This window comes from Equus caballus, chromosome 16, assembly GCF_041296265.1.
Source record: "Equus caballus isolate H_3958 breed thoroughbred chromosome 16, TB-T2T, whole genome shotgun sequence".
NCBI classification, from domain to species: domain Eukaryota; kingdom Metazoa; phylum Chordata; class Mammalia; order Perissodactyla; family Equidae; genus Equus; species Equus caballus.
Window position 1 is genome coordinate 47,524,748 of NC_091699.1, and position 16,580 is coordinate 47,541,327.

The 16,580-nt window shown below is 40.9% G+C and overlaps 1 protein-coding gene across 3 annotated transcripts in view; it reads left to right on the forward strand.

Annotated features, from left to right (window-relative positions):
* The window catches only part of DCAF1 (DDB1 and CUL4 associated factor 1), a 78,361-nt gene extending 62,027 nt beyond the window's left edge, over window positions 1–16,334 (forward strand). For all 3 annotated transcript variants that reach the window (XM_070237553.1, XM_070237554.1, XM_070237552.1), the window contains exons 23-24: window positions 10,537–10,789; window positions 15,369–16,334. In XM_070237553.1, coding sequence (XP_070093654.1) covers window positions 10,537–10,789; window positions 15,369–15,427 — 312 coding nt within the window. In that variant the 3' untranslated portion in view covers window positions 15,428–16,334. The remainder of the gene's footprint in view (window positions 1–10,536; window positions 10,790–15,368) is intronic.
* The last annotated feature ends 246 nt before the right edge of the window (window positions 16,335–16,580 follow it).

Here is a 16,580-nt window from a genome sequence, read left to right on the forward strand (position 1 = left end):
TTTCTTTTTTGACCTATGTGTTTTTGAGAAGTGTGTTGTTTAACCTCCAAGTATGTTGAGATTTTCTAGCTATCCTTCTGTTAGTGATTTCTAGTTTAATTCCATTGTGGTCTGAGAGCAGACATTATGATTCTCTTCTTTTAAATTTGTTAAGGTGTGTTTTATGGCCCAGAATGTGGTCTGCCTTGGTGAAATGTTTCATGTGAGCTTGAGAAGAATGTGTGTTCAGTTGTTGTTAATCACATAGTCTATAGATGTCCATTGTATCCACCTGGTTGATGATGTTGGTGAGTTAGCTATCTCCTTAATGATTTTCCACCTGCTGTATCTATTTCTGCTAGAGGGGTGTTGAAGTCCCCAGTTAGGATAGTGGGTTCATTTATTTCTCCTTGCAGTTCTGTCAGTTTTTGCCTCTCATATTTTGAGGCTCTCTTGTTAGGTGCATACATGTTAAGGATTGTTATGTCTTCTTGGAGAACTGACTCCTTTATCCTTATATAATGTCCTTCTTTATCCTTGATATCTTTCCTTCGTCTGAAGTGTGCTTTGTCTTGAAATTAATCTACCTGTCCCAGCTTTCTTTTGATTTATGTTAGCCTGGTATATATGTCTTCATTCATTTTTCTATGTGTGTCTTTATATTTAAAGTGGATTTCTTATAGACAACATGTAGTTGGATCTTGTTTCTTGTTCTACTCTGATACATGTCTCTTTTAATTGATGCATTTGGGACATTGATATTCAAAGTAGTTACTGATATAGTTGGATTAATATCTGTCATATTTGTTACTGTTTTCTATTTGTTGCCCTTGTGCTTTGTTCCTGTTTTTGTCTTCCACTCTTTTTCTGCTTTCTGTGGATTTAGTTGAGCATTTATAGGATTCTGCTCTCTCCTTCATTAGCTTATTAGTTATACTTCTTTTTTTAACTTTTTTTAGTGGTTGCTCTAGAGGTTTCAATATATATTTACACCTAATCCAAGTCCACTTTAAAATAACAATCTGCCTCTTCATAGGTAGTTCAAGTACTTTCTGATATGAAAATAATCCTAATGTCTTCCTTCTTGTCCCTTGTTTCATTGCTTTCATTAATTTCACTTATAAGCATACATAAGCATGTGTGTATAGACACACACATACATACACACATCCCACACTTATACATAATTGAATATAGTTGTTGCTGTTATTATTTTGAACAAATAATAACTATTAGATCAGTTAAGATAAGAAAAATAAAATTTTTATTCTACCTTCACTTATTCCTTCTTTAATGCCCTTTATATAGATCACTTTCTGACCTTGATCATTTTCCTTCTCTCTGAAGAATTTCTTTTAATGTTTCTTGCACGGTAAATCTACTGACAACAAATTCCCTGAATTTTTGTTTGTCTGAAAAAGTTTATTTCTCCTTCACTTTTGAAGGATAATTTCACAGGGTACAGAATTCTAGGTTGGTAGTTTTTGTCTCTCAGTTTTTTAAATATTTCACTCTGCTCTCTTCTTGCTTGCATGGTTTCTGAGAAGTGGGATATAATTCTTTTCTTTGTTTCTCTATAGGTAAGGTGGTTTTTTTCCCCCTATGGTTTCTTTCAGGATTTTTTTCTTTGTCTTTGATTTTCTGTAGTTTGAAAATGATATGCCTAGGTGTGGTGTTCTTTTTGGCATTTATCCTGCTCAGTGTTCTTAGAGCTTCTTGAATCTGTAGTTTGGTGTCTGACATTAATTTGGGGGGAAATTTTCAGTCATTGTTGTTTCAAATATTTCTTCTGTTCCTTTTTCCCTTCTCTTCCTGAAATTCTCATTACGTGTATGTTATGGTTTTTGTAGTTATCCCGCAGTTTTTGGATATTCTAGTCTGTGTTTTTCAGTTTTTGTTCTGTGCTTTCAGTTTTGGTGGTCTGTTGAGATATCTTCAAGCTCAGAGATGGTTTCCTTAACTGTGTCCAGTCTACTAATAAAGCCTATCAAAGTCATTCTTTATTTCTGTCACAGTGGTTTTGATCACTAGCATTTCTTTTTGGTTCTTAGAATTTCCATCTCTCTGCTTTCATTGCCCTTCTGTTCTTGCATGCTGTCTGCTTTATCCATTAAGAGCCCTTAGCGTCTTAATCATAATTGTTTTAAATTCCTCGTCTGATAATCCCTGCCATGTCTGAGTCTGGTTCTGATGCTTCCTCTGTCTCTTTAAACTGTGCTTTTTTCCCTTTTAGTATGTCTTGTAATTTTTCTTGATAGCTGGACATGATGTGCTGGGTAGACGGAACTGCTGTAAATAGGTCTTTAGTATTGTGGTGGTGAGGTGGGGGAGAAGGGGAAGTGCTTAATAGTTATATGAGTAGGTCTCAGTCTTTTAATGAGTCTATACCTCTGTACCATGAACTTCACATCTGCTTCTCAGTTTTTTCCATCCTCTTTTGGTGGGACAGGATGGCTAGAGTGGGCTGGAGTTGGGTATTTCCCTTCCCCCATGTCAGTTAGGCTCTGGTTAAATAGTTTCTCCTCTGGGCAGGCCTTATTAAGAAGAACAGAATGCTCTGGATGTGTTTCAAAATGGTCCCTTTTCCCTTCCCCCTGTCAGAAGCACAAGGGGATTTTTCTCTGATATTCAACATAAGAACTTGGTCAAGCTCCTGGAGGTAAAACTCAAAAAAGCTTGGAAGTCCTGGTGACTGTTTATCCCTGGAGTTTTTCTGTCTCAGACATTCCTCAGAATTGTCTCCAGCAATTGATCAGTTATAGTTTGGGTTTCCATACCTTAGCACTGGTTCCCATGGAGGTTTGTGTTCCTGGGGTTCTGCTCTGGCAGGTTACAGTTGTCTGTATTTGCCTGTTGTTCTCTCCAATTTTGGGAGTGGTGCTTTGCCCTATGACCCTGCCTGTCTGTTGATTCTAAGAAGAATTGTTGATTTTTCAGTTTGTTCAGCTTTTTACTTATTGTTAGGGTAGAGTGGCGGCTTCCAACTTCTTACATGCCAGACTGGAAACCAGAAGCAGTACCATAGTTTTTTAAACACTGTATTTATTATAAAGGACAGTTAGGCTTCAGAGTTTAAACCACTTCACCAAAACCTGCCAGAGATTCCCTGGTATAGAAAGGATTCCTTTAATGCTCTCTAGCTGCATGGTCTGTAGGGTCCTCAGTGATCACATGGTTTCATGGATGAGGAGCTGGCAATGTTTTAAGCTCATTTAGTTTATGAGATATGGGTAAAAGGGAGAGGTCTTCAGGTGGATACTTGAAATCTTTGATTTATTTGTGACATTGATCTTCATGTTTTCTTGAGTGCCGTACTATTTAACTTTTACATGTTGATAGTCTGTCTTGGTACTAGAGTTCGCAAGTGGTATTAGATCCTCCTAACGTCATGTGGTTGCCTTGGGTTGGTTTCTTAATAGTGTCTGTTCTTTTATTCTTATGGCCTTTTGCTACCTTAGACACCTATCTCTCCCTTAACGCATGCTCTTTTCCACTTTAGCTGTCATGAAATAGGATGTAGTTTATCCTTGAGTAGATATAGAAGGTGATGTTGTCAAGCTGTTTGTCGGTATATTTCAGTGGTACAGGTGGCTGCAGACTGTCTCCTCCTCCATGAATACATTCATCACTACCCCTATCACTACAGATCACTACCTGGATACCAGTTCTGTGTCATGTTTCTTGGATATTACATGTTGAACTGTAAATCTGAAGCAAAAACTGGGTTTATTTTAAGTTATTCATCATTATCATTATCTCTACCCTCCCACATCCTTGCAGTTTATGAGTAGTGGGCAGAAGTGATTGTCAGCTGGGTCCGTGTGATATCTGGTGTCGTGTCTAAGAGGAGGAGGTCAAGAAAAAAGAAGCTAGCATTGCCCTAGACATCTTGGGAGCTGGAGGGCTATTCTCAGGGTTGGCCTCATTCTTGCAGATGTGGAGTGGTGAGAGGAGACTCTTCGGTGCCTGGCTGTGGAATCAAGCGACCACTATAAAGGAACAACTCAAGTGCTTCTCTCTTCCTATCCTACCCTTTCCAGGGAGGCTTGGGTCAGAGGAAAGGCTGATTCTTCTTCTGTGGTTCTGTTTAACTTTCCTTTTGAGAGATTAAGAGAGAAAGATATTCGAAAGGGGGTTAGGGTGGTTGTTAGGATTTATGACTCTGGTACAGGAAGGAAAAATAGAGGCTTTCTTTGCGTGGCCAGCCAAGGTTGAGAGGGGCAGTCTCAAGAGGATCCTGATGAGTGGCCCCAAAGCCCAGTCTGCAGAAGAGCCTGAAAGCTTTCTAGCTGGGAGAGGATTAGTTGTGTGGGTAGGTGTGCAGTATGGATGAGTTAGCATTGCTTCTGGATTTCCCAGGATCGAGGCACATTTCACTACATATTGATACCACAGTCCTTATGGATCATCTGGTGCATTTCATATTTCAAGGACATCCATTAGAGAACTGTTTTTACGTGTAAGCCCTTGGTATTTTGATTTTTGTTTTAGAGATGTCTTAGTGGGATAATACCATATCTATTTAAGCAAGTTTCCTTTATAACTTTAATTCTGTTGATTCACATGTCCTCCTGGAATCTTGCATTAGTGTTTTGCTATATTTGCCCCCTCTCCATCAGATGTCTCCTCACCACCTCTTTCCTGTGCCAGCTTGATTTTTTTTTAACTCACTTTTCTTAGTGTGCCTAACCTGATTTTAAAACTGGAGACTTCATTTTCATATGAGTCATTTTCTATTCAAAGTTTTGTTGTAGTCTAGATATCTGCTCTCAGGTCTTCTCATATGTTCCAAGTATGACTTACATGGCTCAGGGATGCAGGCACCTGTGACTGATACCTTTTGAATTTGCCTTTTCACCTTAGCAAAATAAACTCAGAAGCCTGATTAGTCAGCTGCCATTTGATAAAATGGTCCAGCATAAAGAGCCTATATATATGTATAAATGGTTGTTATTTATTTATTTAAAAAGTTTTATTGAGTTATAATTTACATACCATAAAAATGGTTGTCTTTTGCCCTTATGTTTAAATAAGTTTGGAGTTTAACAAGAAGAGATGAACTGTACTCCTATATTGTTGAATGAAAACATATACTATGTATTTGACAGCCACAACTGTTTGGTTCCTGGGGCTGCTAGTCTTGGGCATTTGATGAAAGCAGAGATAAACTAGTCACTTATCAAAGCTCATATTATCCATTAGAATTTTGGTATCTGTGTTGTTTTTAAAAATCAATTTCTATCAACTTTGATGTTGGCCTTTAGGAAAATTATAAAACAGAAGATTAGCAATTGAACTTTGTTCCTAGATTTTGAAAAGCCAATACATTTCAACTAGTTATAGTTAACCTTAAATTTATTTTAAAAACCCAAAAAACCAAGGGAATAGTAATGCTCTCTTTTCTCCACTCCATTTTGAAATCTGGGACACACTGTGTGCTGTGCTTCCTGTGTGTTTTCCACTGCCTAGAAGCGGATGGTAAGAGTCTTTACTGATGACACACCTGCTGTAAGCCTGGTCAGTGATTCCTGAAAGACCTTTTTTTTTTTGTCTAAAAAGTTTAAAATGTACGTAAGTTAGATTCTGCCAGTGAGGAGAGAAAAACACAAGCAGTTACAACCCTGAAATGAACCTAGAGCTTTTAAGGATAGTTAACACCAGGAACAAGTGTCAAAGGAGAAAGGAGTTTAAATTTTGCAAAATATGACCTGTTGAAGTGTCAAGACTGTAGGCTCAGGTTTTAATGACATTTTTTGAAAAGCTATCCTAGTTTTTAGGTTAACTGTTCTTAAAGTATGATCAGAGGTTTGGTTTTCTGAAATTGGTTATATTTTTTAAGGCAGCATAGGCTAAAAGCTATTTCTCTTGAAAAAAGAAGAATTTTGAATAGTCTAGAAACAAATTTAAAAAGTCAAATTGTTTAAGTCCTAGACAGCAAGACAGTTTGATGTAGCCAAGAAGGTCAATGGATTCACCTTTTTGGTTCTGTCTCTGGGAGTCTGTGGATAGGGTATATATTATTACAGAAAAGTAGAACTTGAGAACTGGGAGATACTTCAGAGGTCATCTTATGCCTAAGTGGTTCTTCATTACAGATGCATTTCACAATTCCAGAGGAACCTTTCCAAAACCCACCTGTGTGAGTTTCATTTGTAAAGATTGGTTCTATCAGCCTGGACCCTGTATGGGATTTATGCATGTGTATTTTGGAAAATGTTTTCCTAGGTGATTCTGATGGTCACACCCAGTAGGAGCCCCTGATTGAATTAAATCACCTACTTTAACAAGAAATTGAGATTCAGAGAAGTTACCGTTAGATAGATGTCAAGTAAATGGTTATTGCTCCTGTTGTAATTCTGTAATGTGGGCAGCATTATAGAGCTCCTAGGGGTTTTTGATCTGGGAAGGGATAAGACCATAGAGAGATAGAGAGATGAGATGGGTAGGAGGAGGAAGAATGCAGTACATGAGTGCAATGAGAGTGGATAGGAGGGAGTACTGGGGATCCCAGATTTGTGGGTATGAAGCTACAGAGGTTGGAGAATTGAAAGACATTTGATATTTTCATCTGGTAATTTGGAGAAGTGTGGAAAAGGTGCTAGGTGTAGGGGTGCTTTGAGTTCAGTTTTAGAATTTAGAGATTTAAAATTTCTGTGGTACAGATGTATAGAGCTATATAATGAGAGTTCAAGATTTATGAATGAGAGGAAAGATGAAGGCAGAAATAAAAGTTGTAGGAACCCTTATGCCTAGAAGAGGAGATCTGGAAGAGACCAGGTAAAGATCAGTCCAGCAGCCCAGTATGGAGGCCAGGATACATTAGTGTCAGTCACTGTAGAGAAGGCCTGTGGTTGGCCATTCAGGCCTTTGTATTCCTTTAGGAAGGGTTCAGTCATTGTAACAGGAACAGCAAATGAACACTTGTCGAACCCTTAATGTATGACAGGCACTTTCCAAAGAGCTTATATACATATGCGTATACCTGTTTTTTTTCCCTTTTAAATGCTGGTAACAACCCCATGAGGTTAAGCAAATTGTCCCAAAGTCAATCACAGTGCCAGTAGGATTTGGATTCAGTGGAGGCAGCCTGGCTCCAGAGTACACACCATTAACTGCTACACTATGGAGTGATATGGGCAGAAGCCAAACTGTCAAGTGTTAGAGGAAGAGAGACAGAGTGAATGAACGAGTGAGCAAGTTGATGGCTGAGTACCTGGCGGCCAGGAATAGAGTTTAGGTCACTCTTTTCAAAAGTCTATAGGTGGAAGGAATTTGAAGCCTGTGTAGATTGAGAAATTGTTAGGTTTGGGGAGGCTGAACCTCTTCAGAGAAGGTGAGAAGGCAGTGGAGATGTGTGAGGGTAGACTCTGAGTGGGGTGGGGATGAGAAAAGTATAACTGTGGTCATGAGGTCCTGGGGTGGACTGAGGTCCCGAGCAGGAGTGAAAGGCTTGCTTCTTCTTCAGACCAGGGTTGAAGTCAGGTTTAGATGTGAAGAGGGAACCAGAGGGCAGCTGAGGGAGTTCATGCCGGTTGACCTATTCTCTGTACAGGAGGAGAGTGGATTGGTTTATCTGCAGGGGTTTAGGGCTTTGGGTAGCCATGAAATTGACTTAAGGTGGAATTGAGAAGAGTTTTGGAATTCTTTCTGTAGGGAAATTTATTAGTAGTTTAGCCTGGCCCTGGAGTCCTCTAATTCTGTTTCCAAGCCCTTAAAGAGAAATCTTATTAGAGAATTAAAAAAACAATATTCCTAGATCTAATACCTTATCTAAATATTGCCGGAGTTGAGTCAGGTTCTAGCAAGATTTGCTTTTTTCATTAAGTAATTTTTAGTTTTTACTTTTTTTGACCATTAATTAATGGAAGCTTTATTCTTTAGATATGAAGGAGAGGGGCTCATGTTACCAACCAAGTACTTAACCCAGGAAAGAGTGTTCCTAAAATTGCTTCCTAGACTCTCTTTTGGGTTCAACCACATAATTAGATTCTACCACAGCATTTTGGACACATCTCGTGAGCCTCTGTTTCATGATCCAGTTTTCAGATTTAAAATTTAGAAGGTGAGTTTATGGCCATGTCCATGGGTAACAAAATACCCGTTAAACCAGTGTTAGTCATTAAACACAGAGTATAAATCACGAAGTGATGTGTTTTACATGAGATTGAGGTAGATGATCTCTTCCTTCTCATTTCCCTTCCCCTGTCACGGTCACAATATGTCTTCATGGCCGTCTGGGATGAGTAAACTATTTCTTCCGCTGCAAGATTAAATAAAGCTTGGGTTTGTAGGCTCCTGGAAGAATTTGGAATGGTGTCTGTACTTCAAAGCTTAGACCCTGGTTAACATATTTTCTAGGATTGCTCTTGATTTTGGAGCTTTTTCCTTCAGTTCTCCTGGATCAGCTAAGCTTTGATGTTTTTAGAAATGAAAGAGAACAGTCTTCCTAAATTTGCTGGTGAAGAGATGCCTATTTGAACAGTTTAGCCTTTTATATACCCACTCAACAGTAGACCTTTAAAAAGTTATGCTATCCTGAGACACTGAAAATGTATGTAAATCGCCCAAGTTCACACAACATGTAGTTGGCAGAGCCAGGATTCTAACCCTGGGTGTTTGATCCCAAAGCCTAGGCATTTTCTCCTGTCCCATACTCTTCAAACAATGATGAATGTGCATATCAATAACTATGTATTAAGTTAATTTCAGAGTCAGAAATTTAAAAAAGTTAAGATATCTTAAATTTTAAATGTAATTATTCTGTTCCATAGAGGCTTAAGAAACACAGGGCCCTGGATACTGTCTTTTTTAATGTATTTGTTTTTAACTGTGACTTTATTAATGGATTAGAACTAACTTTAGTCGTCAAGGCCATGAAAATATGCCTGGAAAAAAGAGGCAAAAGTTGTAATCTGGTAAGCACTTTGGGTTATTTCCCTGAATTTTGACCCTTCTCCCCTTTCCCAGTTATTTGTATGAGCTGATGTGCTCGTAGGGGCTAGGAGCTTGTCTGTACCTCAGCTTATCGTTACTGCCTTCAAGTACTCTCAGCTCCTTTCAAGTGAGTGGATGCTTAGTAGCTGTCCATGTGGAGGTAATGGGCGGCCAAAGCTGTGGAACGGTCGTCTCAGGTCCTCATCTGTGTGCGTTCACACATGTACACACACGCAAACTCTGGTGTAGAACAAACAGACATTTGTACAGGCATTAGGATTACTAGGTATTTAAAGGGGTCAGTTTTTCCCATATAGCTACTAGATAGAAATTGTTGAAAAGTGTAAATCACTGGGTCAAACAGCATATCAAAAAATCTCTAAATAGTGGTTCCAGAATTATCAAAAGTTCATAAAGCAGAGCTACTCTGCTGATGTGAGCCTAGTTTTACATTACAGCTGATGGACACTAGAGGCTGGATAAGCACAAAGTATTTGGTTTTCAAGTGATTGGCATGCAGCAACACTTTGAAAAATGGTTTTTTAAAATATTTTTTCTCCTTATGTTAGGCTTGTTCTGTCTTGACTTTCATTAGGCTGATGTATTAAATGAATTTTATATTTTATTATTGCAGGAATTAGAATCCTTTTGCTACTGGCAAGGCTGACAGTTGATGTTTGAGCAGAAGGATAAGTGATTGAATGTTGGTCACATTTACTTGGGAGTAGCTGTCATCCTTAGCAAAGAGGTGTCTTTGTGTCTTTTCCTGCTTGAAAGCAAACAATTTGGATTCTAGTGCAAAGTTGAAATCTGTGGCAGATGCCAGAATGTATCATTTACAAAGCCCAGGGTACCTAGAATCAAGTATTTAAATAGTTTTCTGGTAATTTTTCTGCTTTTGGGAAGTTCTCTTAAGAACAGAAGGATAGACAGTTTTTCTAGCATACTTCGTGTGTGTGTGTGTGTGTGTGTGTGTTTGTGGCTTGAAACAGAAAATGTGGATATCCATCAATGTTCTATATTGTAAAAGTCTTTTGTTGGATGTTCAGATCATCGGATGCTTATGATAGCATTGTCAGAGGTTTACTGAAATCCTTGGTTATAAGGTCAAGGGCAAGAACTTGAAGGGCTTAGGAGCTGATGACTCAGCTGCTTTGTTCTTCCTGTGTTTTGTTAAAGCATTGCTTTTTAGGTTCCAGGTAGAAGCTTTTGTTTCAGTGCCTCAGCTGATTTCTCTTGGTTTGGTTGATGCAGCAGAGAGAGAAGAGCCCTCTTGGGTTTGTTATTAATTAGTTAGGAACCTAAAATATTGATGGCAGGGACCTCTGTGAGGTGAGCTGTTTCCTTGGATAAAGGCTGCATGACTAGTCAATGCCTTTGTGGAGTGACCAGTAATCCTTGTCTGAGGGGTGCTTTGAGTGTCCTGGGGGACATATATGTGCCTGTCTCAGCCTTCATTGACAAGTGTGGCTGGCCCATGAAGTCTTTGCTAACCTAGACTACCACTCTCTCTACTGACACTTTCCTCCTCTGTCCTTTGGGCAGGAGGGAAAGACTCCCCATGGGGCCCACATGGGTTAGGCCTTTGTATTTGCCCTAATGGACCTCGTGCTCTCTTACCAGGAAGAGGAAGAACAGGAGGAAGAAGATGATGATGAAGATGATGACGACACTGATGATCTAGATGAGCTTGACACTGACCAGTTGCTGGAGGCGGAGTTGGAGGAGGATGACAACAACGAGAACGCAGGGGAGGATGGGGACAATGACTTTTCTCCTTCTGATGAGGAGCTAGCAAATCTTCTAGAGGAGGGAGAGGACGGGGAGGACGAAGACTCTGATGCAGACGAGGAAGTGGAACTGATCCTGGGGGACAGTAAGTCTAGGGCCAACCATAAGCCTGAGCCTTGGTACCCAGAGAAAGGTCCCTTCCCTGTGCCAGCCCAGCAGGCAAGCCACACCAGGGTTCTGTGCCCCAGAAGTGTAGATTGGCCACTCTAGCCTCTTGAGGAAAAGCAGTTTCACGTCCCTGATCATCTGCTCTGTCATCAGACTATATAACCAAATGGCTGTTACCTCTTATCTTTAAAACAGAGGTTGGCAAACTTTTTCTGTAAAGGCCGGACAGTAAATATCTTATGCTTTGTGGGCCATATGGTCTCTGTTGCAGCTACTCACCTCAGCTGTTGTAGTATGAAAGCAGCCAGAGATGAGATGTAAATTAATGATTGTGGCTGTGTTCTAATAAAACTTTATTTATGGCGCCAGCCTGGTGGTGCAGTGGTTAAGTTCACATGTTTCGCTTTGGCAGCCCGGGGTTCGCCAGTTCAGATCCTGGGTGTGGACATGGCACTGTTTGTCAAGCCATGCTGTGGCAGGCATCCCACATATAAAGTAGAGGAAGATGGGCACTGATGTTAGCTCAGGGCCAGTCTTCCTCAGCAAAAACAGGAGGATTGGCAGCAGATGTTAGCTCAGGGCTAATCTTCCTCAAAAAACAAAAACAGAAACAAAAAACTTTATTTACAAAAATAGGTGATGGGCATGATTTGGCCCATGGGCTGTAGTTTATTGACCCCTGCCTTAGAGGATTAGCCTTAGAATGGAAAGCCAAAGTGTAGTTCTTCCCGAAGGGCAGAGCTGGAATTGTCAGAGGCAGCTGCTAATGGGATGCTGTGCCTGCTCCTTTCTGAAGTTACGAAACAATAAAAGCCCTCTCATGGAGGAGCCCTTTCCTGTCTGCTTTTGCCTAATTGCTCTTAAAGGCCAGGGGACGATGTTTCTCTTAGCTTCTGTTTTGTTCCTTTTTTTAAATCTTTCTTATTCTAAGTTATGAAGAAGAAGATTTCTGAAGTCATGTTGTCTCCTGACTATGCTAACAAATCCTAAATAAATCAACTAATAATAGTTCTAAGAGTCTGCTAGTTCTGCAGCTGTACTCTGTGTGTTTCAAGAAGACTTATTTGGCATCACTGTGATATGTGTCACTGTTGACAAACTCATGCTTGCTGTGGTCCTGGTTCTTCCTAGTGCTGCCCTGCCTGGTTAGGGAGTAATCCCTGTGATACCCAGCTATTTTTCTTGTAGCTAACCCAGCCAGCATTCTCACAACCACGGTAGGTATTATGCCTAATATGGAAGTTGCTAGCCACATGTGGCCGTTAAAATTTTAATTAAATTAAAAATTTACTTCCTCATTTTCATGCTCACATTTCAAGTGCTCGGTAGCCACATGTGGCTACCATATTGAACAGCACAGATATAGAACATTTGCATCATTACAGAAAATTCTGTTGTGCTGGCCTAGGCCCAACAAATGCCAAGCCTCTTCATGGCAGATTCCTGGTTTTTATAATCATTGGTGGTAGGAGAAAGAGTATGTGTGTGTATGGTAGGGGAGGGTGGGTGGCAGTATATAGTTAAGCATATATATGAAAGATTCTCCTATTCCACAGTTATCTGAATCCATTTTCTTTGGGATAAATCTTATATGTGCTTCTAGCCCTCAAGATAGAAGGCAGTTTGCTTAGGGGAGACTGTCTTTTTTACATAAGTCCTCCTGCCAAAGTTGTATTTTGAGGAAGCTCTGGGGGGCGCTGGGAGGGAGTGCCTTAAATCTGCCCATCTGCTGTGTACCAGCTTCCATTTTTCCATACTTGGAGGTTGAGGTGATTCAGTGGAGAAGGACTTGCCTTAGTCCCTAGCCATGGTCAGAGAGCCAGGTAAGAGGGACTAAGGGGCAAGGGACACATGACAGTATTGATAGGAATAAAAGGGCAAGTTTTACTGATCCTTTCTGTCTTCTGTGAATAGTGACACATAGGGCACAGGTTGTATTTTCCTTCAACTACGAGTAGTAAGGTAGACTAGGGGAGCAGCAGGTGGTGGTGCCCCTGACATAAGAGAGTATCACTAATTATTCCATTCTTAATTTGAATATAAAGCCACTAAATTTGTATTTGGCCTGTAAAATTATTAGTCTTTAACTGCTTAGGAAGTTCCTTCTTTTAAGCCTAATAGGTAATCTGGAAAACTTTAATTCTATTAGCAATAAGAATGAATTTTACTTGAACTTGGTGGGAATATTTATGATGTGAAATGCTGTAATAGATGATAACTTGAGGACATTTCAGTTTGGGTTGTAGAACCAAGGTGGTGATGTAAAGGTGGCATCTGTGGCGTGTACTCCATGCTCTTCCTCTGTTTTATAGAGGCCCACAGCAGCTCACAACAGAGCAGACAAAGGGAGCATTCTCTGTACTCTTGGTTTGCCGGTGTTTTGCCTCACACTAATCCTCTAGAGCAGTAGCTCTTAACCTTTTTGGGCTTATGGAGCCCTTTTAGGATATGATGAAAATCATCGTGGCCATAGAAAACCACATCCATGTGCCCCCACATAACTTTGTATAGGCCTTGGATTCCCTGGATAGCCAGTGATTGATTCCACATGCAGAACCCCAGCCCTACAAAGAGAAACACCTTGATTCTCAGGTCTTGGTGTTTCTCTGTTCTGCCTCCCCAAAAGGCCTGTATGTTGTAGAGCAACAGATTAAACATTGCAGGGATTGATTATATCTGGACTGTCTTTGCCTCAGAGGGCCTTTCAGAAAGAGAGGTCCTGACTAGCATCTGGGATTGGATCTCTTCAACACTTGGAGGATGAGAAAAGCCTAAGAAAGGTAGAGAAAGGAGTCCTGCCACCTGACCACCAGGAGAGGAGTCAGTGCCCAAGCCCTGAAGGTTCTCTCTCAAACTCTGCTCCTGACGGTTATTTGCTTAAAGAAGATTGTGCTATGATCCTCGTCCAGCTGCATTTACAGTCCTTAGATGTGAAGCAGAGTTGTTAAGATTGTTAGCTATACAGCTGATGAGCAGACAGGTCTCAGGTAGGTGGGTTTGGCATTGTTGGATCTTAGATCACGTGAGCACTGGAGGATTCTTCGAAGGTCTACCACGGCCCGGCACACAGTGCAGTGCTTGGCTCTGGGCAGCAGGCCCTACTCTTCCCTGCTGGCACTTCCTCCTGGAGCGCTTGCAGCAAGGAAGTTGATGAGGCTCTTTGGTTCAGCTCTGTCAGGTATTGGTTCTTTGATCTCTCCATCCTGTTTTCCCTACTCCTCACCAATAGAATCAGGCCATGCTTGCACCCTTTTAGACCCAGGAACACTGGTTTTTCCAGCCATTTCTTTTGTTTACCGTCAGGACTTTCTTGTATCACAGCCACGCTTTTCTTGGTTTTACTTTACTCACTTCAGTTGTCTTCCTAAAGGAGATTGCAGTGAATGAAGGAAGGTTTGGGAACATGTATTGTTCTTCCTCAGCTTTCCTGAGAGTTGATTCTCTTGTGTATCCTTGGGAAAGGCTGATGAGAGATTCTCCGGAACCAGTGCCTGTCCCTCTCTACATGAGAACGCCAGAGCCTATGGGCATTTGCAGGGCTCCAGCTCAGCATTGCTTTGTCTGCTCACTTCCCTGATGACCTTGTTAAAATCATTTCACAGCTTTCTGAGCTGTGAGAATCAAAATGGGCACTAAGACCTTTCCCTTACTGTCACTCAGCAAATATTAGAGTCCTTGTAAGCTAGGTACTCTGTTTCTCTCCATTTTTGACATGGCATGTTTACCTCATTTTGAGGGTTCCTTTTGCTACTGACAGTTTCACCCCTTGATAGGTCTTTCCAGAGGTGTTAATGTGGTTTGTTCACTGCCCAAGAAGGCAGATGGTCAAGCAGAGGGCTCCTTGTGTGCCAGACATACTGCCACCTTCCAGGGCATCATACTTATTCCCTGCTGGCCTCTAGCCTAGAGTTTCTAGGCTCTCTTTCTCTGGTATTGCTGCAAGCTGGCCAGTAACTTTTTGGGAATTTGTTCCCTGCAGATTATATTCAGAAACTGCAGAGGAATGAATCCTAGGTTGACTATCTCTGCCTTTAAGAGGTCTTCTGAGAAGAGAGAGGCTAAGGAGTTTAAGGAAAGATAAATCTCACTTTTGATGGGGCTCAGCCTACCCTTTTAGTGGTCCTTGGGGTGAGGCAAACCTGTACTCATCACTGAAGGACTCCAGAGGCAAAGGGCTGTGGGGGCTCACTCATTGCTCCCCTCACCCTGCCCCTTTGCAGCCATTCAGGGGTCATGGGTGGAAGCTTCAGAGAGGGCTAGCCTGGTTCCTTTAGGGCCTCCCAGGCAGGAAGAACCTCTAGGAAGCAGAGGGCACTGCATCCAGCCCCTTTGAAAGGTAAGAGAGCAAGAGGTCCCGGGGGTGACCACTGTTGCCAACAACAAGTATATTCTCCAGAGCCAGCTCCAAGGAGTTAATTGATGTGTTTTCTTCTTTCTGAAAACTGGTAATTAGCCTTGCTCAGGCATAAATGTATGTTGTATGCAGGTGCTTCCTTCCTGAAAGCTTCCTATAAGCCTAGTGCATAATCTAGTCTCTCCCTTTTCTTACCTTTCAGCCGACAGCTCTGACAACTCTGATTTGGAAGATGACATCATCTTATCTCTGAATGAGTGAGGAGCCATCACCACATGGAAGCGATTCTTGGCAGGCGAGAAACAGTCAAATGAATTCAGAACACCTTCCCTTCCCTTTCTCCCAGGGCTGTCTGTCTTTTAAGGAATTGCATGCCCTGCATTCAGAGGATTATGGCTTTAGAGAATCTCATTGGACTCTGAGGGTCCTTCCAAAAACAATAACAACCACAAGAAAGACAACAGAGGTTAGGCCCTATTCTGCTTCCCCCTTCTCGTAGGATGGACATATCTTTCCTCAAGGGAAAAAAAAAAAACATGTCTCTGGGGTTATTTCACAATATATTTTCTTTGTATAATGTTCTTTACTTAAAGAACAAGAAGTAGTTTTTTATAAAACTTAAAAAAAAAAAAAACAGGCATTTATAACTGAGGGTATGAACTTATATCCACCAGGTCTCTTGTCCCTGCACTTCATTTTCTATGGAAGAAAATGATGTCTAAAGAACAATACAGAGGCATTTTTACATACGTATTTAAATGAAAAGGAAAATCGTGGTTTCTTAAATTGATAAGGATTAAGAATATTTTATTATAAATATAATATATGATTTTTTAACCTGTTTTGTTGCCTCATATGCTGTCAGGTCAATTTGTTTTTCTTCATGCCAGAGGTGGGGAGGAAGGCACTGCTTATTTGCTGAGTAAATGCCTAGCTTCGCCCACCTTCATGGTTTAGGGGCAGCAAGGTCGCTGTGGATATTGGTTTTGTGGAGTTGAGGGAACTTAGGATATAGGTTCACTCCCTCTATTTTTCTTTGTGATTCAGTTTTTCAAAATCTTTTTTTCTTCCCTTTCTCCCCAATGTGGAAATTACAAATCAAAGGCCTTTTTCTTTAATGTAAAGTGTATTTATTTAAAAAAAATACAAAATAAACTACAAGTCTGTCTTTGTTTGTTTATGGCCTTTCCCTATTCTCTTTTACCAAAGTGGGGTCTGTCCCTTTTGTTGCAGCTCTAGCCAGGCACTAGAGAAGACGCCTTCCAAGAGAGGCAGTCCAGGACGGTGGTGAGAACACGTTCTGCCCAAATAAAGCACTCTGGGGAGGAAAGCAGCTTAGTCACAGTGTCTAACCCTGGTCTGCAGCTCTCCCCCAGAGGGAGTATCTGTTTTTGTAAGAGTACCACACAGCGGG